The sequence below is a fragment of the Triticum aestivum genome, chromosome 3B (assembly GCF_018294505.1).
Source record: "Triticum aestivum cultivar Chinese Spring chromosome 3B, IWGSC CS RefSeq v2.1, whole genome shotgun sequence".
Lineage (NCBI taxonomy): Eukaryota > Viridiplantae > Streptophyta > Magnoliopsida > Poales > Poaceae > Triticum > Triticum aestivum.
This window is the reverse complement of record NC_057801.1, coordinates 763,576,391-763,602,947: the sequence shown is the minus strand read 5'-3', so window position 1 is coordinate 763,602,947 and position 26,557 is coordinate 763,576,391. Positions and strand designations below refer to the sequence as shown.

Below are 26,557 nucleotides of genomic sequence, written 5' to 3'. Positions count from 1 at the left end.
CCTCCTACTTCGATCCTCGTACCCCCTATGGTGAGGAGCAACCGCAACAACATCTTCTGGATATTCAAGTGGCTCACAATGCCATGGTCCTTGGTTTTTCTTAGATTAGAATGACCAGCGACCGCCTCTTGCTCACAACGCCATGTTCCTTGATTTTTCTCTGATTGCAAGGATTATATGGGTGGATCCGCACCGTTATAACTCGGTCCCATCAGATTAAGGACCTGTAATTTCTAATTAACATGGGAATTTCTAGAGAATCCATAATTAGTATCGGTAATCTCTAATTAACATGGGAATTTCTAGGGAGTCCATAATTAATATAGGTAAAGATAGATAGGTGGGTAATTTTATCAACTTTCTCGACTTATAACTTTGTGTAAAGATCAAATGGTTGTGATTAGCTAGTTTGTTAAATTAAGGGCCAGATGTTTGTAATTCTTGTGAGATTTTGCAGCCTATTTTTCTTGTTTATGGTTAGTCTTTAAATTACTTTTTATATGAAATAGATAGATGCTAAGGACCCTTATTGTAGATAAGGTGAACCTCATCTATAATGATGTAATCTCCTCTCCACGCTTCGCCAGCGAGCATGTCGATTCGCCTCCCCTTTGCCTGCCACTCCGTCGGCCGGTGCCGGGAAGGGAAATCCCGGTGTCTCCGCTTTATTTAGTAGTTTACGTTATGCTTTTTTAGTACTCGCAGGTGCAGCGCTTGGGTGGATTGCGGTGCTTTCTTCTTCGTGTTTGTCTTCCTGGTTCTAAACCTCCTCAAGTTCGTTCATCTGGACATAGTCGACAAAGCTCTGGCATAGATTCCTGGCATCTCCTTTGGACGGTGAGGTTAGGGTTTCTCGTCATGCGGTAAGATTTGGTGTCAGGTCTTTCATATCTATTCAGGGGTTCAATGAAAATGACTGCGGCTCCAGGGCGCTGGTCCTTAGGGTCGCGTGCACGAATACTTCCCGGCTGTCACCGACAAGGTCAAGTCGGCCCCGATGGGGAAGCGGCGACAACGATGTGCCGGTGGCTCATTCTGACGGCGGTAGTGGTCGCTCGGTGGTCTCAGAATCTTGATGTGATTTTTATTATGTTTGAGGTGCTTTGTACTTCCGGTGAACTTTGATAATAGATTTGGATCATTTTCGCAAAAAACATTTAATGTATGGTGATTGCATAAATTTCACCTCTTGATTCTTTGTAGAACTACTACATAAACCCCTTATAGGATTTTGCTAATAGCGGCGCATCATGAAACTGAACACGACAACTAATTTTTTTTCAGATTATCAGCAGCGTTATAAAAGCAAATTCCTGTAAACGCTACAAACGCTACTAGTGTGGTGTATCATGTAGTACCAACTGTAAAGAACTAGCAGTGTCTGCCCCCCAAGAACGTCGCGGGTAGTTGCAGTACTGGCAGGGTTCAGTCTAATTGAGGATGATGCTAAGTTTATTATATATGTGTAAAGATATGTGTGTAATTTACGTTTTACGTATAAAAATCCTTGTTATGCATCAAGTTGTTGTGTTTTAATTTTATAGTACACACAAAAACTATTTGTTCATACAAGTTGAAAAGCAAAAGAAAAAACAACAATTAATGATTGAACTCCTAAAACACATAAAGCATACTAGCAGCGGTTGCCTAGGCAGATATGTGGCTAGTGCACGTTCTAGCAGGTTTAGCTTCCAGCAAATGCTGCAAATGTTTGTATTATACTTATTATATTGTAAGTGTCATTTTTATGTAATAGCGGCCTCAGATAAATCCATAGTTGGATATGTAAATGTTAAATGGTGCATATTACGTCTATAGAATTTGTTATTGTCATATGATCAACATTGCCAACATCGATCCCTATTGTCAATCAAACCTGCCGGACAACATTTCAATTCCATTGGCTCCCCTTCAAAACTTCCATAAAATTCTTGGTATTTATCAAATATAATGTTAATAAACGGTTAAGTATATACTTAAACTATGTGTTCATATAAATTGGAAGACAAAAGACAAATAGTTGAGCTTAAATTCCTAAAATGTTGAAATCGTACCAGCAATGTTTCATAACTGACAAACGCAGCTAGACTCCTCATTAGCAGCGTTCCTGCTAGACTACACACTGCTAAACTAATTATTATACTTATTATATTATAAGTGGCATTTTTATTAAAGAGCGACCTCAAATAAATCCATAATTGGATATGTAATAGTGCATATTATGTCTATATAATTTGTTGTTATCATATGATCGCCAACACTTGCCAACATCGCGATCTCATTCATGTGTGTTGCGCTGAAGTTTAACTTGTCATGTCAAACTATGAGATGATACAAAGAAATGATGATCAAGTCTCAAGAGCTATCTATCTCTTTGTTTGCAAACATAATTTTATATAATCATTTTCATCTTCTTTACATGCCTACATCGAACGAGCAAAATCTGAAGAGAAATATCAAGCCTGGATTTAATACATGTGCCAAAGAGTAAATTTTTGTCTCTCGGTAGTTATTCATTGCATGTATAACTAAACCCTAGTTCATTTCTTTGAGAAAAAACCCCTACTTATTGTTTGTATTGTTTGTATTGTGCTTTTTTTTAATTTTTTTTGAGAAGATTGTGCTTTTTTTAATTAGATGGGAACTGACCTGTTGGGCCTGACTTTCATGGGCTGTGGAAGCTATTGCCTGTTATTCCCTGAGAAACAGAGCCCACACGCAAAGCAGAGAGGGAGACCGGAGGGAGAGCTCGTCGTCTCGCGTGAGCTCGACCCCCAACCAGATCCGGGCATCTTCTCCGGCCGGCCGGGATCTCCCGCCGTCGTGCAACGGCCGAGTGGCCGGCCGGGCTGGGACCAGTTTGTCTTCGTTCCGGTGAGGGGTGAGTTCAGAGTTGTAGCGCCGGCGGGCGGCGACCGGAGTGGAGGAGGGAGGCGGGGGTTTGCGTCCAGTATCCCCCGCGACTGCGACGCCGGATAGCGGAAGCGGTGGCGGAATCTGGCGGCCGACGCTCCGGTAAGAGGGCAGGTGCACCACACCTGAAGCTCTCTTGTAGTCCGACATCGCCGATTTACTACGACTGTTCATGTTGTCAATACTATCGCTTTGGCATTACTGAAAATTTGGGAACATCAAACTATCGTGGCACAGCACAGCATAGAATACACAACTTCAAACTATTTATTTTGAATTCTGTATTGTAGCTCATTGAGATTTCAACTCATCACTACTATTATATCATGAATAGGTCACAAGCTAGGCAGCTGTTTTTTCAACTTGTTCCGGACCCTGCCAGGATAGAGGTCGTCATCCCCGTTGCATATATGAGCATTTTTGTGTGCCTGTGCATCTAGATACGCCCTGCTCGCATATTTTCCATCTTGATAGCTCATTCGAGGCACCAGCACACGGTGGCTCGCAGTGGGGTGCGTGGCCGGTGCTAGCGGAGGTGCTTGCCACATGGTACCCTTTTAATTAACTTGTTCTGCCTATCAATTGTTTGATTAGGTTGATCGGTCTGAGGTGGGGGGCACAGCTAATCTTGGCGAAAAATCGGGGGTTCAACTAAAGCCATTATGCCTCGCGCTGAGGTTGCTTTTGCAATGCATGCCGGTGATGGTGAAGTAGAGGCAGGGTTCGCTAAGCTGCAGGGTGAGGATTTTGAGTACTACATGCAGACCTACTCGATCATGCTGGGCCGCAGCAGCAAGAAATCGATGGTGGATGTCGATCTCTCCAGCCTTGGTGGGGGGATGAACATTTCGCGCCACCATGCGCGGATATTCTACGACTTCCAGCGCCGCCGTTTCGCGCTCGATGTCATCGGCAAGAATGGCTGCCATGTTGAGGGCGTCCTGCATCTCCCTGGGAATTCTCCTGTTAAGCTTGACTCGCAGGACCTCCTTCAGATTGGGGACAAGAAGTTTTACTTCCTCCTGCCCACGAGGTCTATCTTTGCGTCGCTTGCCGCTGCTCGACAAGCCCCTGTTATTCCCTCACAGATCCCGCTGCCACCGTATGTGCAGCCAGGGCACCCTCGTGTGTCCGATTTCCATGACCGCCGCCCTGAAGGCGATTATGGCCGGGGCAGTGATGACATTGGGAATGGTGTCAGTGAAAGTGGAATGAAGGGCAAGCTGAAGAGAACCAAGAAGTCTCCTGGAGATTTTGACATCTATGGTGGGCACAGAATCAATGTTGAACCAATAGGAACAATCGGCGAAGGTGATACATAATCCTTGATCTGCATTTTTACTGTGTATACTTTCCCTTCCTCGTCGTCTTGTTTCTCTTCTGAAAACTGTGTAGAGAAGATGATGATTTTGCTTGTTCAGCTACTCAATCTGGCTGTACGCATTGTTTGCATGTTGCAACTCATGGCTACAAAGTAAGATAATGTTGATATTGCAACATTACATGTTATATATATAGATATGCACATTATAACACAGATGTACTATTGCGGAAATATCTCTTAAGCAACTCTCATCATATGTTTACTGCAAGTGCACATATATTATTAGTTGCTATAATGCTATTGCAAGTTGTGTTATGTAAGAACATTATGCTTTATATCTGAATTGGCATATCATGATGTGTGAACATAACTGCACTCTTATGTCTTTACCTTTTAGGAGAAAAAAGTAGAAGAGATTCAGTTATATTCGCACATCGAAAGATACACACCAAGATGCTTCCATATGAATGTGTTTACCATCTTCCAATCTTAGTTTCTAGGGATAAATTAAGTACATTATCTACAACCTCTGTCCCAAGTTACTTGTCTTAGGTTTGTCTAGATACGGATTTATCTAGACAAATCTAAGACAAGTAATTTGGGACGGAGGGAGTATGATATTTCTATCACTATAGCAGGAGACAACTATCAAGAATTATGGATTAGTAAATGGTATGATGCAATTTTTAGAAGCTGTTAGTGAACTTTGTTCTTGTTTCCAGATTTCCAGCTATGGACCTTGAATTTCAAAAGCTATTACTGCATTCTGTATCTTTGGAGTTTTGTCCAGTGAAAGACCAAACTCATTATCTTTTACCATCTGTAGGGAAATTGTTTGATCTGACCAGAACTTGCTTCTTTTTGTGTGTGCAGACAATAGACCAGAGATAAGGTTGATGGGTGATAGGGATCTGGACAACCAGCACATCCTTCAATTGGAAGAGAAGGAAGTCGTGTCATCTGTTGCGACTGTATTATCTGACCTCTGTGGTCCTGGACAATATATGCCTATGAGAGAACTCCACGCAGAGGTTTGTCATGGAAAAACACACATATTTCCTATCCAATTTCTATCCTGAAGCTAAAGTACCCCTAACCTAATTAGTCTTGCTCTGGCTTCGAAAAGTTAAATATACTGAAAGTAGTTTACTGTGTTGATACATTGATGGGATGGTCCATATCATTACAGTTTAACTTCTGATATAGAATATCATCACAATTTACGACATTAAAACAAGTCTTCCTCATTCAAAAGAATAATAATGCAAACTGCATTTTGAGAATATCATTTGCGTATAGAAGTCAGGTGCTAGCATCCCTGCCTGTCTAATATAGCTCAGTTGTAGCCCGTAGGTGTATAAAGTATGTACTACGATGTGGAAGGTTTCAGTGGAGGATTGTAAAAATACGACCCTCCTGTTGCTCGTCGGCGCCACCACCTCGCGGGGGCCGGGCAGGAAGCCCTCCCTAGCCTGGTTGTTGGAATGGGCGGCGGCGGGGCTCTCCTTCCTCTTAATGTAGTGCCGGCGGCGTGAGGTGCTGCCGGCTGGCAGTGGCGTTGTGCTGTGCGGGTGGCGTGGGCACGCGTCGGAGCCACAGCAGCTGCACGGTGGGTGGCCCATCCGGTGCGGCCATAAATGGGGCCACGGTCGTCTGGGGTGGCACAGGGCAGTTCCATGTATGACGTGCGTGGTTCTGGCGTCCATTATGTTGCAGGATCTGGGTTTCAGCAGTAGCGGGCCTCGCGATTGTTCCTTGGTCAGATCTGAATGGCTGGATCTGGCCCATGGAGGCCATCTACTCTAGCGGTCCGCTTTGGGCGGGTGCCACCCCAGCATTGCGTGGTGGGCAGCCGGCCTGCAAAGTGATGCTGGTTAGAGCCGGTGATCCTCGTTCCCCTCTGTGGTAGGGCTGGATCCAAAGGGGATCTGGCACCCATAGCCATTTGTCCTCTGCTCGTGGGCCAATATCTGTGTTGGCTGGTCCTGACCATGGTGGAACTATGATACGATGGTTCCGCCCTTGCGTTGTCCATCTGAAGGTGCCTGCTTTTTGGTGGCCTGGTGCCCCGACGGCAGTGGTGTGTCTCCTGGATGCCAAGGCGGCGACCTTGGATGTTGAGGCTATGCGGTTGGCTCTATGGCAAGCAGTGTTGCAGTGGTGGTGGCGTCTCCAATTGGGCTATAAGGATAGCAAGGGGAGGGGTAGCGGGTGATCCTAGTGTCGTCGTGGCTTCAGCGGTGGTGGCTCCCTGGCCCGGATTTAGTGGCCTTGCGTTGGCTGCAGCGGTCCCTTCCTCGCGGGTTGGGTTGCAACTTTGGCTCCGCAGGTGGCACTTGTGAGGGTCCTAGCAAAAGCTCCACGCTATGGCGCCGGCAACAGCAGTGCCACCGAGTGTCGCTTCCTTCTTGGATGCGTTGTCGTGGGTCCCCTCCCAATTCAAGGGCTCCGGGTGAAAACCCTAGTCCATCCTTTTAGGCTCTATGGTGTTGCTTGGCGTTATCACCATCTTGAGGGCCTTGGTGCGGAGCCCTGATCCCTTGTGGCTGCAGCTGCCCAGCGGCTTCGGGCATGCCTTGTACTAGACTTGTAGCATCCTCGACTCTGGCGCATAGTAGCCGCAAACGGGGAACGGTAGGTCGTCCCTCGATCCCGATTCATCGACCCGGAATCGGATTCGGGAACGAGGTCCGATTCGGTACGATTCGATGAGGATTCGGCGTCCCCGCAGCCTACACCTCGATTCAGGTTCCAGGATCCAACAGCCAAATCGCGAGGCATAACTTACTCACGCCGTCGTTTCTTTTCTCATGGACTCCTCGTTCTTCCTCCAGTTCATTAATTGCAAGGGATCCATTAACAATAAGGAATGCTGACCGTCAGGGAGTCGTCGTTCTTCAGGAACCGCGTTCCTCGACCCATGGTACCGTACCGGGTTCGTCGTACCCAAACGGATTGGATCGCGTCCCCGCTATAAAAAAAATCGTTCGAGAGATGTATACCCTCGTTGTACCCTGTTTTTTTCAGCCACCGACTCTCGTCCCTCGTTCCCACCGTACCAGAAACATGGCAACTATGCTCTGGCGTGGGATGGTCTAGTGGTCTCCTGTCATTTAAAGTGTCTCCGTGGTATCTGTTCTCGGTCCTTGCTATCTCCTGGCAGGAGCTGGGCTCCATGGCCCGTAACAAGGAGGCTATCTCAACGGCGAGTCGGCCCTTACCCTGTTTTTTTCAGCCACCGACTCTCGTCCCTCGTTCCCACCGTACCAGAAACATGGCAACTATGCTTTGGCGTGGGATGGTCTAGTGGTCTCCAGTCATTTAAAGTGTCTCCGTGGTATCTGTTCTCGGTCCTTGCTATCTCCTGGCAGGAGCTGGGCTCCATGGCCCGTAACAAGGAGGCTATCTCAACGGCGAGTCGGCCCTTTCCATAGATGGCTCGGTGTGTTCGGTACTATGGTGTCCGATGGATTCTCAAAGCAGTGAGTGTCGGGTCCTATTCAGTAGTCTTGATTGTCTCTTGTTAGGTATGGTGTCTCCTGTTTTCACGCTTGATGTTGGGTAAGGTGCACTTGTGCCCTTGCTCGGGTGCCATATTATTTTTTCTTTTGACCTGCTCGTATGAGGGTTTTCTCACCACTTTGCATCAGACTGGCTATTTGGGTTATATATATAAAGCTGGGCGAAAGCCTGTTTCAAGAGGGGTGTATGTATTACTTATATCTTGTCTAAACTATCATATAATCCACTCTGCCTACTAGCATCCTTCACTTGTCACTCCCAACATGTTTTGTACTGAATCTTGTCGCTTCGTTCTTGTGTGGAGCCGTGACTTGCTACGAATGATTTTCTATTGATATTTACATTTTTCTTCTACATTTAGTGGGAAAGACTTGCAGGTATATCCTGTGGCACTATCTGGAAAACTTCATTTTTTTAACTAATTAATCATGTTACATACTGGGTTACCACCCCTCCCCCCCTATTCAGTATCATGTCACAACTAGGGCTGGACGCTCGAGCGAGCTTTTTAGCTCGGCCCGAAACTCGCTCCAGCTCGGCCCGACTCAGCTCGGCCCGACATGGAAATAGGCCGAGCCGAGCTGTGAATATTCGACTCGTTTGGCGACCGAGCCGAGCCAGTTTCCGCTCAGTCCAGCTCGGTGGCCCGTTTGGCGGCCCAGATTTCTTTTTTCTTTTTTGAAATTTTGCAGCCCAGTGTATACACTAAGCAGCCTACGGAACAGCCCAAGCCCACTACGAAGCACCCCCGACTAACCCTAGCGAGCTCTGACCCACAAATTCCTCCGCCGCGCCGCCGCTCTCTCCATGACCTGACGAACTCGTCGTCCTCCTTGCCGTGCCCGATGTTGGACGGCGTTCTCTCGGCACCGCCGGCAGACGTGCCCGTTCGGCGCCGCGTCGGACGTCGCCGTTCGTCGCTCCCGAGGTTCATCGCCAAGCTCGCGGCAGTCCCTAGTGTGGCCGCCCCAAGCACAAGCAGGTATGACTTCCATGGCTCCCTCCGGCGGCGTGCATGCACTCACCGACGGCTAGCACGCACACTTCACGCATGAACTAGCACCAGCTGACTCACGCACGCATGCACTGCAGCACAGGCACACTGCATCGCCGCGCACCCATACAGCAGGGCACTTCCGTTCAAAAAAAAATACAGCAGGGCACCCATGAGCCGCTCGGCCTGAACCGAGCCAGAGGCAAGACGAGCCGAGCCTCCAAAACCAGGCTCGTTCGACCAGCGAGCCGAGCTGAGCTTAGCTCGTTCATGGCGAGTCAAAGGCAGGCTCGGATCAAGCTCGGCTCGGCTCGGCTCGTGTCCAGCCCTAGTCACAACACTATTTTAAGCACTATTTTGAGCATTATCATTATTTTTTGTAAATTCAGATTACCTATTTTAAGCTTAGCAATGAAGCATTAGCAGACTATTTTTACACATTTGTAATCATTGTACATGCAAAGTCTTATACTTGTTTGTCTACTCGCAGCTTGTGGGCCGGTTTGGCAACGTGTGGCACCACAGCAGAGTGCGGAAGTACCTGACCTGGGAGGACTGGTCGCCGATTATAGCCAAGGGGAGGCCATGGTTTGGACTGCTGGAGCTGCTCAGGAAGCACCCGGAGCACTTCGTCATCAACACGAAATGGAAGGGCAGGGAGATCTCGGAGTTTGTCTCGCTGGTTTCCTTGCTCTCCTAGGCGGAACCACAGAGCAGCAAGGCTGATTCTAAGCTTTTCTTGCGTTTCGTTGCGCACCTGTAGTGCAGTATCCAGAAGGCCGAGTGGTGTCCTGATTTGTCTATGAGAGAGCATCAGTTTGATGGAGCCACTGTATCCTGAGTTTCTCTGACTTAGCTCTGTAGTGTTGAGAATGTTGTGTGGAAACTTTGACTTTTAAGTGGTATATTCAGTTCGTATCTTTTCAGTCTTGATGTTGCCTCTTTGAACTACAGAACTTAGCATGTCCTTATCGCCCGACACAGCCGCCTATCGCAGCGAGGCGGTTGCACAATGCTGCAATGGCTCCCAGCAGCAGCAGCAGCAGCAGCCATGGAGTAAATTATGGTTTTTGAGAGCAACGAGCTTATATTGTCAAATCAACATGGTTACAGTCATGTTGGATGCAATCTTACATGAATGAAATAGAAATCAGAAGTGCAGAAAGGATCCTAATAGTCTGGATCAGTTTGAATTTGTTAATAAGCAGGGGCAAGTCTTCCGTTTGAGAAGCAAGTTTTGCGGTAATATGAGCTGCCATACGGGCACCTCTTTTGTAGAAGAAAAGAATATAAAAGAGAACCAATCGGTCATCCATTTGCTGGAGAATAGGCATAATAATACATGATGGCATGGCTCATCTTCATACTCACTCACAGCAAAGCCGAAGCTTCTGCGGTCAAAGCAAGGAGGATCAGGAGGCTCCCAAAGAGGAGGGGGAGCAATGCAACTTCCAGGTTCATTGTGCTGATTTGGGAGGCAAATCATGGTTCGTCCTACGGCATATTTGGGAGGCAATCATGGAAAGCAACGAGGATCAGGAGGCTTCCAAGGAGGAGGAACCACAATTCGCGGCAAGATATTTTGTTTCGACTGATTCAGAATGACAATCCCCCCCGTGCCCCCCGCGTCGCCCTCCCCGAGCGAGGCGACCGGGGCGGCTCCCCACCCTTCCCCCTCCCCGCGAGTCCCCGCCCCCCTTCCCCCTCGCCGCTGCCGCCGGCGGGCGCGGCCGGGCGTTGCCCGCGCGGCGCCCCGCAGTCCGGCGGTGGCGGCCCTCCTTCTTCACCCGTCGCTGGACCCCGGCTCGGGTGAGCGGTCCTGGCGGCGGAGCCCTTCGGCCGGCGGCGTTCCGGCGCGGATCTGGACGGCGGCGATGCGGAGGCGTTGCCCCTTGGCGGCGGTGACGGCCCATGGCCTGCGGCGGCCGGCGGCGCTCGGCTGGCCCAGATCTAGGCCCTACGGGCCCGATCTGGGTCGGGGCGGGCCTGCTGGTGGCCGCAGTGGGCTGTTCTCCGGTGGTTTCCGGCGAGCTCCTCGCGACAGGGACGGCGGCTGCTGTGCCGCGACTGCTGCAGCACGGCGGCGAAGCTTCACGGGCCCACACAGGGCCTGGCCGGACAGGGGGTCTGGTGTGCCTCTGCTGCTATGCCCGGTCTGCTACCGCCTAAGCCGGTGGAGGTTGTTCCCTCCCTCGTGGCTGCGGTGCTGCCGGTCCTTGTCTTCGGGTGTCTCGTTTGGATCCGGCCGGCCTCGCTTCGTTGGCCGTGGTGAGACGACGGCGGTGTCCTCGTGACTGTTGGCGCATGTTGGTGGGCGGCGGGTGTGGTGGAGCCGAAGGTTGGTCCTGGGTGGTGGGCGCGAGAGGTCGGGAGAAATCCATGTCGGGTCTTGCCGGCACCAACGCGGTGACGCCTGCGGGCGCCACCATCCTTCTTGAAGGGCGTCGGGTGACCCTCTCCCCCCTCTACCCTCCGTGTACCGGGAGAAATCCTAGGACTCGTCCGGGCAGCAGCGTCGTCATCGTCGCATTCCTTCTTGAAGGTGGTGCTTGGTACACGGCAACTCGGTGGCTTTGGAGCGTGGTGGTTATCTTCGGTGGGCGCAACGATCGCGGTGTGCCGTAGCTTTCGTCGATCCGGCGTTGTTGGCATTTCTTCTCTTATTTTCTCTTGTTATTTCTTTTGGGCGTGCTTGTGCTGTTTGCCCGAGCGTGGATCGGATTGTTGTTTCGGGTGGTTGCTATATCAATATAGCGGGGCGTAAGCCTATTTCGGTAAGAGAAAATGCAGAACATTACAGTGGAGATAGGAAAGCCAGAATTTGCGCGTCTTAAATCCTTGACTGCCGCTGGATGTAGTCTCCGAGACATATGTCAGCAACAGAAACTCCGCTCCGTAGCTAGCAAATTTTGTTCAGATGCAGCGTATGCAGAAATGATGAAAACAATTTGTTTATTCTGCTACCTCTACGCGAAAAGCGGAATGCATCCAAGAGACATGTTTGCAAATAAATCAAAGTGCAGTTCAGAACTTGAATGAATCTTCCATCAATAGATAGACACAAGCCTCTGACCTAATGAAGCAGTGAGTATATGAACAACCAACTCTGGGGGAACAAATCTGAGTGAATATCAGAAGAGAGGGAGACTCACCGTTTGCAGAATTTGGAGCAACCAGCACTAAGGGATGCTCATATGTACAAATTCTGTTGGCGAAAAGAGCCCGCTGAACAGAATTTGGAGCAACCAGCACTAAGGCATTTTTCTACAAACTAGAAATAAGGGAATGCGTAAAACTAAATGTACTCCCTGCCTGTACAAAATTAGGCTCTGAAATAGTTGAGGGGACCAAGAATAGTCTTTTCCCAAATAAACACGAGCAAGATATAAATCACTTAGCAACCATAAACATTGTCTGGCTATGTCAATATGACATTTCTCTCAAATAAAACCCCTCGACATCAACTCAATGTTTAAACACACGTAAGGCTACATCCTCCTAGGTATAAAGCATTAAATAAACCCCTCCTAGATATAAAGCATTAAATGATACAATACGTATTGTAATGATTAGGCTACATCCTCGACATAGCGTCCTCGACGGCCTCCAAGATTTTGGGGTACTCGTAGAACAAAACAGATTCCTTGCCTTCCAAGCCATCACGGCTGTATCTGTTGCACCCAGCAAGATTGTTACATGGGCTGCCCCCAATCACCAAGTCGAAACCGCCAAATCTAGTAACCAGTGATGCAACTTTAGCATCAGTAAGAGATTTCACGTCATCAAACTCAATCAACGTGCCTGTTTGAGTCTGATCCCACCAACCCCTGAAAATCCTCTTACTAGTTTTGTCTATCTCAACAGAAACCACTGTCCTCATGTGGATCCCCAACCTATGCAAAGCTACCTCTCCTCCTCCAATACCAGTGAATAAGGACAACACAGTAACTCCATTGGGAAACATGCCCCTCAGTACTGACAAGTGGTAAGCAACAGTATCAACTTGAAATGAGTTGCCGAGAGATTTGTATCTATTTGTGATGGCGAGTCCCCTTGTATGGTCCTTCGGGAAACCTAGTAGATATTCAATCTCTTCAGGCTCCAATGCAGCAACTTTGTTCTTTCCTATCCAGACAAGATTGTACACTTTGCACTGTTTGATGATATCTTTTTGAATATTTCGAGGCGGTGGATTCCCTGTTCTTGCAAGAGCACCAATGCTTCCTGTCAGCTGTTGACATGCCACACTTGTTCGCAAGCAGTTGAACTGTGTTCTCGTGTCCCAGGAAGGCCACCACTTCTTGTACCGAGGGAATGCCTCAAGTATTGTCTTTGGAGGCAGAGGAAGAAGAGGTGCTCTGTTCTCAATAGGCAAATTGTGGATGTAGCCTCTTTTCCTTGCAGCTGCACACAAATGCTTCGAGTCCACAAACTCAGGCTGAATGCCATACAGAGAACTTGAAATGGTCGCCCATACACCTGTGAGAGCTTGGGCCACATTTTCGTAGTAGAAAAAAGGTCGCCCGATAGCTTTTTTAGGAATTTTTCTGTCCACTGATAGTTGGCTATAATTGGGCAGGCTAAATCCAACCATTGGATTTGGGGGAGGCATATGTTCATAATGGCTGCCATCCAAGAAGATTTGATTGCCATGTGCTGTACCTCCATACCGTTTCCTCTTTTTCTTTCTATCTTCCATCAATCTTATTTTCTTTGTCCCTCTAAAGGAGTCAGAGCATCTATTCATAACCTGCGAAATGTACACATATTGCAGTGTCCTTACATCAAAGTAAATCAAAGAGATCAAGCATTTTCCTATTCAAATGTACATCAAACCACAATGTACCTGATGATTAGATAAGTCAAAATCTCTTGCAACCAGTGACGCACTAATCGAATCAACCAATACAGAGAGATCAGCATCCATACCTAGGAAAATTTACACAGAAATATATACCATAAGGTGCCTTTTCCAATGGGAAAATGAACATCATGGCAACAATTTAAAAAAGACTCATACCACATCTTGTAATAGCCATATTTGCGTCATTTTCAGAAAAGCCCATATGTACTAATGGGTTGATCTTCTTGTCCTTCTCTGACATCTTTCGTATAAAATTCTTCATAAAAGGATAAGAAAAACTAAGATTAGAAAACGTTTTCTATATGTTACTGACTTCTTAATGCCAACTAAGTGAACGTTGATAAGGAAAATACAACTGCATAGAAACACATATGCGGCCATAGAAAAGAAGGGGACCCTAAAACTAATAAATGATCAAGAAATGTATAGCACAGACTACCCAAGAAACAAGAAAAAAGTGATCAGGATAAATCAATGAAATAATTTAGGAACTCAATTTCTTATTCTCCGCTGCTGCTTGAAAGTCATGTTAATAAAAGAGTTACTATTTGCATGACCCGAATGCACATCATTTTACGCTTGAAACTACTACCTACACTAGCAATATGAAGGTCTAGACTGGAATAAACTAAAGGTGCATAGTCTAACTTTGTTGTTTCACATAATGGCACTATGTGCAGGATGCATATAATAGTGGTGAAACATAGTTCTCTGGTCTCTTCATGCTGCTTTCATGATAGAAAGTCAAAGACAGATCGATGGATGACGAGGTAAATGTATGTATCTACAGGAGAACATGATGGTGTTCCCATCCATCCTATTTCAAGTTCATCGCTTACTAGCAATCAAGATATATCTTTTTTCCCAAGCAGGTGTAATAAACATCAAACACTCTACACTTTCCCTACTTGTTATTACATATATCTCGCCATGAATAGGATGGACCATACAATATTCTTTTTACAAATTTTATTTGCGTAACTAATACGAAATTCAGCTGTCATTTCATATAGTACATTCTGAGATTTCTAAATTAGTGACTTAATGTATCCATTTCTCTCTGAACATCTAGGTATTGACACCCTCATTTTTCACAGCTAACAGGTATATGTTAATCTTCAGATTTGTCTTGGTGGGAACTTTGATGCAACTAGTGCAGTATATATGTGATGTTCTCCAGTATTATTTTAATTTGTGTAACTGAAAGTCAAAAGAAGAATACCTTGTTCTTCCTAACCCACATGCTAGTTTCCAACCTCCTTTGATTCTACGGAAAAGTGGTGAGCTGGATCACAGCACAACTTTACGACAGAATTATTTAGGCCAACCTATATATATTCTTGCTTCTTTATTTAGTATTCAGCATTCAGGTTTAGCTTATACTTCTTCTGAACTCTTCCCTGCTCAGTCCGATTTTACACTGTATCTTGCACTACAAAATAAATCAAAGGGCATAGTTCTTGTGTAAAATTTGATTTCTTCAAGTTAAAGCTCATGTGGCATGTGTATATCGTCTCTTGTTTACACCACCTGCAGTATGATTTTCTCGTAGCATCATAACTCCTCAAGTCATATGTCTTGTGACTAATATTCAAATACATAGGAACTGAAGAAAAAAAGATTGGTTTATAACAGAAATAAATTTTCTAATTCATCAAGATTAGAAGCAAGCAACACAACAATATACTCAGTTTCTACTCCTTCTCAGCCTGTTTGATTACTTTGAAGAAGGCATTGGTCTAACGGTAGTCATCCTCACATCCTATATTAACTCTTACACAATAAAACTTTGACATTATGAGAATTTTATGTAAAAAAAATCAGGTGCTCAAACTTAACAACGCAACTCTACTATCACGAAAAGCTAGGAGCAAAACAAACAAAGCTCGAACAATACATAAAGGGGTGCGCAAGGTATGCATGACAAAGAATTCACATATCATCATACATATGGTCAAAGAATTCTTAGCTACTGAACTAAAGACAATGAATCATCTACCTCATCACCACAATCACCGGAGCTGGGCTGTGTATCACTAGCATCGTCATCACCATTTGAGCTCTCAAAATCAAGATCATCACCATGTTCAACTCTAAGGGGGGCGCAGCCAGAAGTAGAGCAGTTACCCAATGCATCTTCATCACCTAGTGCCTGCATTTGTCATCACCAATCCTAACATATGATCCTTGCTATGATGTAGAAAGGGCATCATTGGATAAAGTTAGTAATAACATCCATGGACACGTACCTTGTATGTTAAAAGTAGTTCAAGTAATGCATTTTCGTCACTATACCCTGAAAACAAAACCAAAAGCCTCGATTAGACAGATGATGCAAACACAAAGAACAAAAATGAAATGAAATTGGTTACTTTCAGTATTACCAATCTCCTTGATGCTCATCACGACCATTTCCGTTTGAAAACCCATTGCCACATATCTCTCGATTAAAGTAGTAGATGGCGCTTCCCCGATAGCCCATCCATTAGAACCCTTTAGATAGTTGGACAAACAAACATAACACTATGATCTTAATAACAACAATGCATGGCTAGCTCTTGTACTTAAATATACAATCAATTACTACATGACGTACCAGCAAGGATGGGCAAGGAGCATCTAAGTTCCTCAACTCCGGAGCCCATGAGGGTTCAGCCTCACCATCACTTCTCCCCTTATCATGATCATCACAATCACACCACTTAGTTAAGCAGACATGAATCAATATTGAAAGCAAACCATGAGCAAAGCAATTGTAGAGAAGAACAATAATTCTACCATGCACTATCACATGAATTACAAGATATCGCAATTGGAATCTCTAGCGTGAAACCAGTATAGCAATCCGATTTTAGAGTTTAGAACACATAAAAATCAAGAAGAAAAGACCATATTTTCTATTGGAAAAAATTCCCTTCGGCATTGTCGCATCAAGACAATAAGCGAAAGTGGTAAAAGTGTACACCAATAAAATTAGAAATAGTATAGCTTGAAGTTACAAGGATGCCTAATTAAATGAATTGTGCTAGCTTTCTAGGAACGATAGTTCTCTATCTAGTTGAACACATTATGCGTAACATGGCTATTTTATGGGAGGGGTATGATAGGTTGGTAATTCCAAAAAGATGATCAGGTTAACCAAGTTTGCCTATTATCACCTAGAGTATGATTACTAACCAAACATGTACTAGTGCAGTACAACTTGATGATGCTTGCACCAATAGATAAACAAGGTAATCTGCAGTCTAAATTAATATATAACTCAAATGCATGAGGCGAAGTGCCAGATAAGTAAGAAATCTGGACGATATAGATGGATTAGTATAACATAAACTAAAGCGCATAATTCCTTATTAAAGACTATTGATGTGTTACATTCCATGTTTGTTCAAAGGAGTTCCAGTGTGTCATCATGGGAAGCACATAGTCAACCATTTTAGATCTATTATGTACTAAAACCACTTGATAGGTTAAATGGAGAAAAGATAGCCACGCTAGAATTAAAATCAGACATGAAAGCAAAAAATCAGGCCATTAATATACTACCCTACTTCAATCAACAAAGCATAACCATTAGATCATCGTAACTACAAGTAAGTCAACCATGGCCCATTCTATTTGACTCAGAAACACAATTGGACATACCAATAACAAACATTATATCTTTCCTCTTTTCTGTATTCCCATGCAGATATCACACTACGATCTTAATAAAACAAGTCATGGCTAGCTCTTGTATTTAAATACAAAATCAGTTTATTACTACCTGAGGTACCAGCATGGACGAGCCAGGAGCGTCTAAGTTCCTAAAGTCCGGAGACCATGAGGGTTCAGGCTCAACAATACTTTTCCCCTTATCACGGTCATCATTGCCGTTCCTCCAACCCTGTGACATTAGTTAAGCACACATCAATAAATATTGAAGGCGAACAATGAGAAAAGAAATTCGTACTTCCACACTTAACAAGTAAAACATGGGTATCAAATACCCTACTACACATAACTTTGTTCTCCAATGATTTTTCTATTGTGTGCGAGCAAGAAAAGCCACACTCCCTAAAAAACTATTACACCATGTTTCACTATCTTACCATCCTCACATGGAAACATGATAACAAAGCAGTAACCCTTATTTTGGGCATACATGATGCAATCTTCATTTCATGTAGATTACAAGGTAGAAGATAGGGATCATGCCCAAAAAAGAGGGGAAGCAGAACCAAGTCGAGATGATATGGGTCGCCCCTTCTTCTTGCACCAAAGATCTTACCATTTCCAAAGGAACTGGGGCTACATTTCTTTTCAATTTCCATTCAAGAGTTGTTTTTCTTTCATATTTTATTCTTTCTTTTATTTTCTGTCTTCTTCCAAGAAAAACTGTTAGACCAAAACTCTTTTAGGAAATCAAAAAAATCAAGATAACAATCTACAACCCAAATGGAAACCAAACCTTTTGTGGTTCAAAAAGGTTCATATACACGTGTCATTACTGAGATGTGTATAAGATGATCACCATACATGAGAACTAATTATGTGAAGTCTTACTTTCTAATCAATTTCATGAGCCATTGACAAAATAAGACATACACTCACTGTTAGCAAGAGAAGAAAGATGTATACTACTTAACGTTTGATTGGTCTTGAGCGAGTCTATCTAGCAACTTGCTAAATCAGTACTTAACCCTTGGTAGAGATGTACTTTAAGGCACATAGCTACAAGCGGTTTATAAGCGTCCTATGGAACCTGGTCGTCCGGAGTTTATGGAGATGAAAAGTCCCTTCCCAGCACGACAACAATCGAGTGTCGTTCCTTGGCCATACAGTCATGTTTGATTGATCTCGAGTTGTTCTAGCTAGTAACATTCTGTATTATTAAGTTTCTCTTGGTAGAGGCATAACTCATGCCACATAGCTACCTGCAGTACACGAGCATGTTGCAGAACTTGGTCGTCCGAAGCGCATAACAATGAAAAGTCCCATTTTGTTAGACGTGGTGATACTTGAGTGGTATCTTGGCCAGGAAATTGTGATAATAGGAATAATATGATGTTTAGCGTCGAATATGAACTATCTCTCTTCCCCACTATTTTGAGGGGTAGACCACCCATGAGTAGGCGATACTCGAGCGGTCACATGGAAATGGGACGTAGAACACATGATTTTCCTTAAGCTGAGAAAAGTGACGCGGAAACATAATAAGTATTTTTCCTCATGTTAAATTGAGCAAGTGAGAGCCCAGGTTTCAATATGGCACGCAGCCTTCCTCAACAGTCCTCCTCCTTGGGGGATCTTCTTCCGGAGATGATGGAGAGCGAGACGTCTCCATAGATCTCCCCGCCCGATAAGGCAGACGACGCCGAGGTGTTGTCCCAGAGGATCTCTCCCGATCAACAAGAAGTGCGAGGGACAGTGAAGACTGGGCCTGAAGGCGACACTTCGGCCGTCCAGGGTCTGGAGTGTGCGGCCCCTACAGGGACCAACAATAAAGGTCCCGGACTACCCGATCCCCAAGGGACGGCGCAATCTACTCCGGATCCGGAGGCGCCTGATACATTGACAGACATATTGCGGCATGTGCCCGTCTCAGAGGAACATCGTGCCTTAATGGGTACGGTGGTTGAGAGGGTCCTGTCCGTGAAAAGCGGATTGAACGAAGCCTTTACGAGCCTGCTAAGAGGCTTTGAGGTACGTAATGTAATATTTTTTATTGTGCTATAAACGCAAAATGCGCCTGTGTATAGATAGTAGCCCCTGAGACTCTGGTTGGCGTCCAAAGGGAGGCGATCAAAGGATCAAGAAATATATGCCCAAGAAATGATCTGACTAATTGAAACACAGGCTGTTACATGCGTGCCGACTGCCCAAGCTATAGAGATTGCACATCTGAAGCAGAAAGTTAATGTGGCGGATGATGACATCACGCTTATGAACAGGCGGTTCGACGAAGCGCAAGGTAACTATTTGGGGCACTCAGTATATGCAAGTATTATGATATGAGCATGACGCTGAGAATTATATACTGAGATATGTATAACTGCAGATAGTGCCACCGCAGTTGAGACCCTTCGAGCTGAGCTTATCCGGGCCAAAGAACAAGCCAGGATGAGCAATGCGGCTGCCGAAAAGGTAACTACTGTATTAAAGGCCGAACAGGCTGCTCGGTGCCAGTGCGAGGAGAGAATATCTACTATGGAGCTTGAGCTAAACGATGCCGCTAGCCGATGTGACCTTCTCGAGAGAGATAACAAAACCAAAAGGCCTTACAAGAGGCGCGGGAAGCACAGTCCGAGTCTAGAGCGACTCGGGAGGAGATCCGACAAGCTTGGGAGATCGCGGCTGGTAAGCCCTTCTTATTGCAAGCTAAATTTGTCGATCCGAAGTATGCCCCGCTTAATCAGATGTGGAGTTCTCCAGACACATTATTGGACCTGCCGAAGAGTGTCTCCGATGCGACGCAGTTTTTCCAAGCATAAGAAGGACATGCGACGGAAAAGTTGTTCTGGTCGCAATTCAGCATGTCAAAGCGTCCATTGTTGCTGAACAAACAGATGGCCTTGTGGGCCGAGCTCCACAAGCTATCCGGATCTGCCATGAAGGACGTCGTAGTCCGGTTGTGGCCGACTAAACTGATTCCGGATAGTTATTTCGGTTTGGTGCGGCAACTTGTCTATGCGGTGCCGCGTATCGACACTGTGAAGCAGTCAACGTGCATAGAAGGTGCACGAATGGCCTTTGCCCGCGTCAAGACATACTGGACAAAGATGAAGGCCACCGATATTGCAGCGAAAAGTCCACCTGAGGGCAAGGACCATCACACGCCAGATATAATGTTCAAAAGATATAATGAGATTTTTAAGGCCATGTTTTTATAATTTTGCCTAAAAAGTTTTTGGTGCCTCCTGTGCGGTCGTTTTTTGTATAATCTGAAAGTTTGCCAGTCGTTGGCTTCTGCCCCCTCGCATATAACGCGGGGGTGTTCGGAAAAGCACTTGATCACTCTTGACCCAACATCTTGGTCCATGAAGAAGGTGTCAATGCGGCGAACCAGGCAATCGGACTATAGGGCTTTAACACTTTCACTTAGCCATAGGAGTTTGACGGTGGGTCTATGATATAGCCCCTGGTATGTTTGCGGTTATCCGAATACGGTGCATAGACATAAGTGACAAGAAGAACGGTCCTTCGTGTAATACGGAAAGAATCGCGAAGATTCCGGTGAGTCATCGAGTGGCTGACCAGCTTTTACCGCATCATGACAGTCAGTTTTTGGCTTTCTCTACTGAGGTGCTCATCCGGACGAACCAGGACACAATCGCAGTAGTTCTCCCTTTACTACCCTAGCCGATAGAACGGAACGTAATTTAGTAAGCACAGGAGCCGGGCAACCCAACTATTGACCAAAGACATAATTCGAAGCAGATGCATATAAGGCCAAACTCGCGATGTCAAACACTCCCTATAGGTGTTTGGACTTTTCAATATATACCAGGCCGAATACAGCCCCTGGTAATGGACCCTGGTATCAAGGCACGTGTGGCAATCTGACATGGGGAAAGAACGCAGGTGGTGAGAGAATAAAACTCCAAACACAATATGGACCAAGCTATTTCTATAGTATCCACTTTTTAGTACCGTGAGCCGTATACTTACAGATAATGCCGATAGCTTCCTTGGACATTTTACATGCCAGAAAAGTATAAAACAAAAAGAGATAAAAAGGTTTACACAGGGTCTTAATCTAAAAAAAACCTTAATGCGGGGCCTTGCTACACGTCTGCGCCGTTTTCTCCTTTATGAAGTGTCCTTGAAGGGGGGAGTGTGATGGCCATATGTAAAAAAGAAGAAAAAGGAAAAAACCGAGAAAAAGAATCCGGTGTTGCCATAAACAAAGTTGGTTCGTTTTAATGAACCTTGAAAGGTAACTTTAGAGTCTGAATAGGGTGGAGCCGAACTATGGACTATTTGCATGCAATGTGCCCCAGCGTCGCCCAAGGAATTTCAAAGATATACTTGTGTACACGAGGCACGCATGCTATCACCTTATGCGGTAGTTGATGGGGGCATAACTTCTAATCGAGCTCAGGTTCATCTGAGCTGCCGCACTGAGGCGTACACCGGACACGTTTAGCTGTGTCCGCGGTCTTAACTACCGATGAACTGTACGGCTTGAATAGGCCGTTTTGGACTTCGGCTGCTAGGGCCGCGGTGTGCTCCCCCGTACGGAGAGAGCGCTCTATATTTCCATTGATAGTAATGATGCCACGTGGTCCAGGCATTTTGAGCTTTAAATAAGCATAATGCGGGACTGCATTAAAGCGGGCGAAGGTCGTTCTTCCGAGAAGTGCATGATAGCCGCTTCGGAACGGAGCTATGTCGAATATTAGTTCTTCGCTTCGAAAATTATCGGGAGAGCCGAATACGACCTCCAATGTTGAAGAGCCCGTGTAGCGGGCCTCTACGCCTGGTATAACTCCTTTAAAGGTTATGCTGCTTGGCTTGATTCTTGACGGGTCTACCCCCATCTTGTGGACAGTGTCATGATATATCAGGTTGAGGCTGCTGCCGCCGTCCATAAGGACTCGAGTGATATGGTATCCGTCGATTATTGGATCGAGCACTAGGGCAGCCGAACCCCCGTGACGGATACTAGTCGGATGATCCCTGTGATCAAAGGTGATCGGACAGGCCGACCATGGGTTGAATTTGGGGGCAACAGGTTCAATGGCATAGACATCTCGGAGTGCGCGCTCGCGCTCCCTCTTTGGGATATGAGTGACATAGATCATGTTCACTGTTTTGATCTCCGGTGGAAATTTCTTTTGTCCCCCGTGTTCGGCTGGCGATATTCATCCTCGTCTTCGCTCTGAGGTCCCTCCCCTTATGTTCGGCGGTGAGTTTGCTGGCCTGCTTGAAGACCCAACAACTATGGTTGGTATGGTTCACAGGTTTAGCAGGGGTGCCATGGATTTGGCAGGGCCTGTCTAATATTTTGTCCAGGCTGGATGGACCATCTTTGTTGCCTTTAAATGGTTTCTTCTGTTGACCGGGTCTGGGGCCACTGAATCCGGCGTTTACCGCTGTATCATCTGGGCTTCCAACATTGTTTCGACATTTGTTTTTGTTACGTCGTGGCTTTCCATTGCCATCCCTGACTTCGGATGTGCCAGGCTCGCTAGTGCTGCTACGGGCTAACCAGCTGTCCTCACCCGTGCAAAACCGGGTCATGAGTGTAGTTAGGTATGCCATTGTCCTTGGCTTTTCCTGGCCGAGGTGTCTAGCTAGCCGTTCATCCCGGACACTGTGTTTGAAGACCGCTAAGGCTTCGGCGTCTGGGCAATCGACAATTTGGTTGTTCTTGGTGAGATACCGATTCCAAAGCTTACGGGTTGATTCCCCAGGCTGTTGAATTATGTGACTTAGATCGTTAGCATCCGGGGGCCGGACATAGGTCCTTTGAAAATTGGCCCGAAAAGCATCCTCGAGTTCTTCCCAACTTCTAATAGAGTATTCTAGGAGGCTTTTCGGCCAGTGCCAAGCTGGTCCTTTCAGGTTGAGGGGTAAGTATGGGATGGCGTGGAGATCATCTCCACAAGCCATGTGGATGTGAAGAATAAAGTCTTCTATCTAGACAACATGATACGTCGTTCCATCGTATGCTTCGATATTTATGGGTTTAAAACCTTTTGGGAATTCGTGATCCAGCACCTCATCGGTGAAGCACAGGGGGTGTACGGCACCCCTGTATTTGGTTACACCATGGCGTAAGTCCGACGGTTGTGATGTTTGGTATTGGTTCCGAACTGGTATATGACCGGCATATTTGGTTTGATAACCACGGTCCCGTGTGGGGGCATGGTCCCTGGATCCGTAAATGGATCTGGTCTCGCCAGCCTTTTTGTTTAGGTCCTCACGTATATCATTTTTCTAGCCCTGAGCCACGGCCTCCCTTCCTTTACAGGGAGGCGGTGCGGGCTTGTGCACCCCCTTGCTACCTGATACGTCTCCAACGTATCTATAATTTTTGATTGCTCCATGCTATATTATCTACTGTTTCAGGCAATATTGGGCTTTATTTTCCACTTTTATATTATTTTTGGGACTAACCTATTAACCGGAGGCCCAGCCCAGATTTGCTGTGTTATGCCTATTTCAGTGTTTCGAGGAAAAGGAATATCAGACGGAGTCAAAACGGAACGAAATCAACTGGAGAAGTTATTTTTGGAAGGAAAGCCACCCGATGGACTTGGAGTGCACGTCACGGAAGAAGGGAGGTGCCCACGAGGGTGGGGGCGCGCCCACCCCCTTGGGGCGCGCCCCCTGCCTCGTGGCCCCCCTTCGGTCCACCGATGTACTTCTTTCACCCATATATACCTACATACCCTAAAACTTCCACAACAGAAGATAGATCGGGAGTTCCGCCGCCGCAAGCCTCTGTGGCCACCAAAAACCTCTTGGGAGCCCATTCCGGCACCCTGCCGGAGGGGGATCCCATCACCGGTGGCCATCTTCATCATCCCGGCACTATCCATGATGAGGAGGGAGTAGTTCACCCTCGGGGCTGAGGGTATGTACCAGTAGCTATGTGTTTGATCTCTCTCTCATGTTCTCTCTCGTGTTCCCTCTATGGCACGATCTTGATGTATCCCGAGCTTTGCTATTGTAGTTGGATCTTATGATGTTTCTCCCCCTCTACTCTCTTGTGATGAATTGAGTTTCCCCTTTTAAGTTATTTTATTGGATTGAGTCTTTTATGAGAACACTTGATGTATGTCTTGCATGGGATAACCGTGGTGACAATGGGTTATTCTATTGATCCACTTGATGTATGTTTTGGTGATCAACTTGTGGGTTTCGTGACATTGGGAACCTATGCATAGGGGTTGGCACACGTTCTTGACTCTCCGGTAGTAGCTTTGGGGCACTCTTTGAAGTACTTTTATGTTGGTTGGATGAATCTGACATTGTGTGACGCATATCGTATAATCATGCCCACGGATACTTGAGGTGACAATGGATTATCTAGGTGACATTAGGGTTTTGGTTGATTTGTGTCTTAAGGTGTTATTCTAGTACAAACTCTTCTATAGATTTATCCGAAAGAATAACTTTGAGGTGGTTTCGTACCCTACCGTAATCTCTACGTTCCTTCTCCGCTATTAGTGGCTTTGGAATGACTCTTTGTTGCATGTTGAGGGCTTGTTATATGATCTATGTTATTATTATTGAGAGAACTTGCACTAGTGAAAGTATGAACCCTAGGCCTTGTTTCCTATCATTGCAATACCGTTTACGCTTACTTTTATCGCTCGCTACCTTACTGTTTTTATAATTTCAGATTACAAAAACCTATAGCTACTATCTATTTTGCACTTGTATCTTCATCTCTTCGCCGAACTAGTGCACCTATACAATTTACCATTGTATTGGGTGTGTTGGGGACACAAGAGACTCTTTGTTATTTGGTTGCAGGGTTGCTTGAGAGAGACCATCTTCATCATACGCCTCCTACGGATTGATAAACCTTAGGTCATCCACTTGAGGGAAATTTGCTACTGTCCTACAAACCTGTGCACTTGCAGGCCCAACAACGTCTACAAGAAGAAGGTTGTGTAGTAGACATCACTAGCCACTCTGTCTCGTCCCCGAGGTGGTCGGTCCGGCTTGTTGGCGGTATTGTTCTTCGGCGGTATAGGCGGAATAGCCTCGTCGTCGAATTCGTACAACAGTTTACGCTTAGGATAGCCCTTTGTTTGCCGATCGCAGCCATATTTTTCCTCAGCGTCTAGCACTTCATTCCATCTATCATTGAGCGTATCCCGTGCGGCTATGAGCCGCTGCTTCTGCTTCTTCAGGCTCCTTGTGGTGGTAATAAGCCTCTGATGGAGGCGTTCTTGTTCTAAGGGTTCTTCTGGGACGATGAATTCGTTATCGCCCAGGCTGACCTCCTCCTTAGAGACAGGTTGATAATTGGTATCTTCGGCATCGCTGTGGTCAAACAGCGGCCCCGGACTGTGTTCACCGTCCTCTCGCTCATCCTGCTCCATCGCTAGAACTGCGGGGTCCTTGGCTTAGTACGGATTATCACCATCGTCAGTGACAATGTTGCTATCTTTTCCTTTGCCGGATCGAGATCGGTGCTTCCGACGCTGACGTTTGGGAGGTTCATCGACAGGCTTATCATTATCGTCGTCGGCCTCCTTCTCTTTAAGTGCGTCCACCATATATACATCGTATGAGGATGTAGTCGTCCACCGCCCTGTGAGCGGTTGTTTTTGTGCCTGCTCCTCTCCAACATCGTCGTCCATACCATCGATGTCCCCGGAGCAGTAATCGAGCGTGTCGGTTAAGTCTTCGACAGTGGCTATGAAGTGGGTGGTCGGTGGGACGCGAAATTCTTTGTCATCAGCTTCCAATTCAAGCCAGATATAGTTCAGCTGAGAGTCCCCTGACAAGGAGAGGGCTTTTAATGAGTTTGGCACATCGCCTAAAGGTGAGTGCCGGAAGATGTCCGCACAGCTGAACTCAATGATCAGCGCGTGACCAAGTTCGATGGGCGCGGATGCACGCGATTCAGGACCTATGGCCAGAGACGAATCCAAGGTACCATTGACACAGGCCCCGCTCGAGGTTGGATCTGTGTGCGGCTCTAGCACCGCTGAGTATGCGGCTTCCGTGGAGGGGTTGAGCTTCCTGTCCTCGGATGGCGCAATCTGCTCCGAATTTAGGGTCGGAGCAGTTACCGGCGCTATCTCTTGTGCACGGTCCGATGACAGATTTAGGTCGTGTTCATCGTGGTGGCAGGGAGCGGCTGTCATGGGCTCGAATCCATCGAAGATCAAGTCTCCGCGGATATTGGCCACGCAATTCAAGCTTCCAAACCTGACCTGATGGCCAGGGGCGTAGCTGTCGATCTGCTCTAGATGGCCAAGCGAGTTGGCCC

At 46.3% G+C, this 26,557-nt stretch overlaps 2 protein-coding genes across 2 annotated transcripts; one reads left to right on the top strand and one right to left on the bottom strand.

The window, feature by feature from the left end:
- Window positions 1-2,699: 2,699 nt before the first annotated feature.
- On the top strand, window positions 2,700-9,679 carry LOC123072276 (FHA domain-containing protein FHA2). Its single transcript, XM_044495844.1, has 4 exons — window positions 2,700-3,015; window positions 3,508-4,224; window positions 5,111-5,268; window positions 9,244-9,679. Exons 2-4 carry the CDS (start codon window positions 3,576-3,578, stop codon window positions 9,451-9,453), a joined length of 1,017 nt encoding a protein of 338 aa, XP_044351779.1. The 5' UTR covers window positions 2,700-3,015; window positions 3,508-3,575; the 3' UTR covers window positions 9,454-9,679.
- A 2,648-nt stretch (window positions 9,680-12,327) lies between these two features.
- Window positions 12,328-25,661, bottom strand: LOC123067848 (DNA (cytosine-5)-methyltransferase DRM2-like). Its single transcript, XM_044490462.1, has 10 exons — window positions 25,248-25,661; window positions 17,384-17,503; window positions 16,214-16,318; window positions 16,002-16,110; window positions 15,867-15,913; window positions 15,617-15,769; window positions 13,774-13,873; window positions 13,600-13,682; window positions 13,233-13,503; window positions 12,328-13,157 (listed from the first exon to the last, which is right to left on the bottom strand). Exons 1-10 carry the CDS (start codon window positions 25,659-25,661, stop codon window positions 12,328-12,330), a joined length of 2,232 nt encoding a protein of 743 aa, XP_044346397.1.
- Between the last annotated feature and the right edge of the window lie 896 nt (window positions 25,662-26,557).

What these genes read in the sequence shown, in the direction of transcription:
- LOC123067848 (XM_044490462.1), bottom strand. Translation starts at nt 25,661, where the DNA reads ATGGAGCAGGATGAGCGAGAGGACGGTGAACACAGTCCGGGGCCGCTG. An exon ending in CTCCTTGCCCATCCTTGCTG is followed by an intron (nt 16,111 to 16,213) that starts GTACGTCATGTA and finishes AACTATCTAAAG; the next exon opens with GGTTCTAATGGATGGGCTAT. An exon ending in TATGGCTATTACAAGATGTG is followed by an intron (nt 13,683 to 13,773) that starts GTATGAGTCTTT and finishes AAATTTTCCTAG; the next exon opens with GTATGGATGCTGATCTCTCT.
- LOC123072276 (XM_044495844.1), top strand. Translation starts at nt 3,576, where the DNA reads ATGCCTCGCGCTGAGGTTGCTTTTGCAATGCATGCCGGTGATGGTGAA. An exon ending in AATAGGAACAATCGGCGAAG is followed by an intron (nt 4,225 to 5,110) that starts GTGATACATAAT and finishes TTGTGTGTGCAG; the next exon opens with ACAATAGACCAGAGATAAGG. An exon ending in TGAGAGAACTCCACGCAGAG is followed by an intron (nt 5,269 to 9,243) that starts GTTTGTCATGGA and finishes GTCTACTCGCAG; the next exon opens with CTTGTGGGCCGGTTTGGCAA.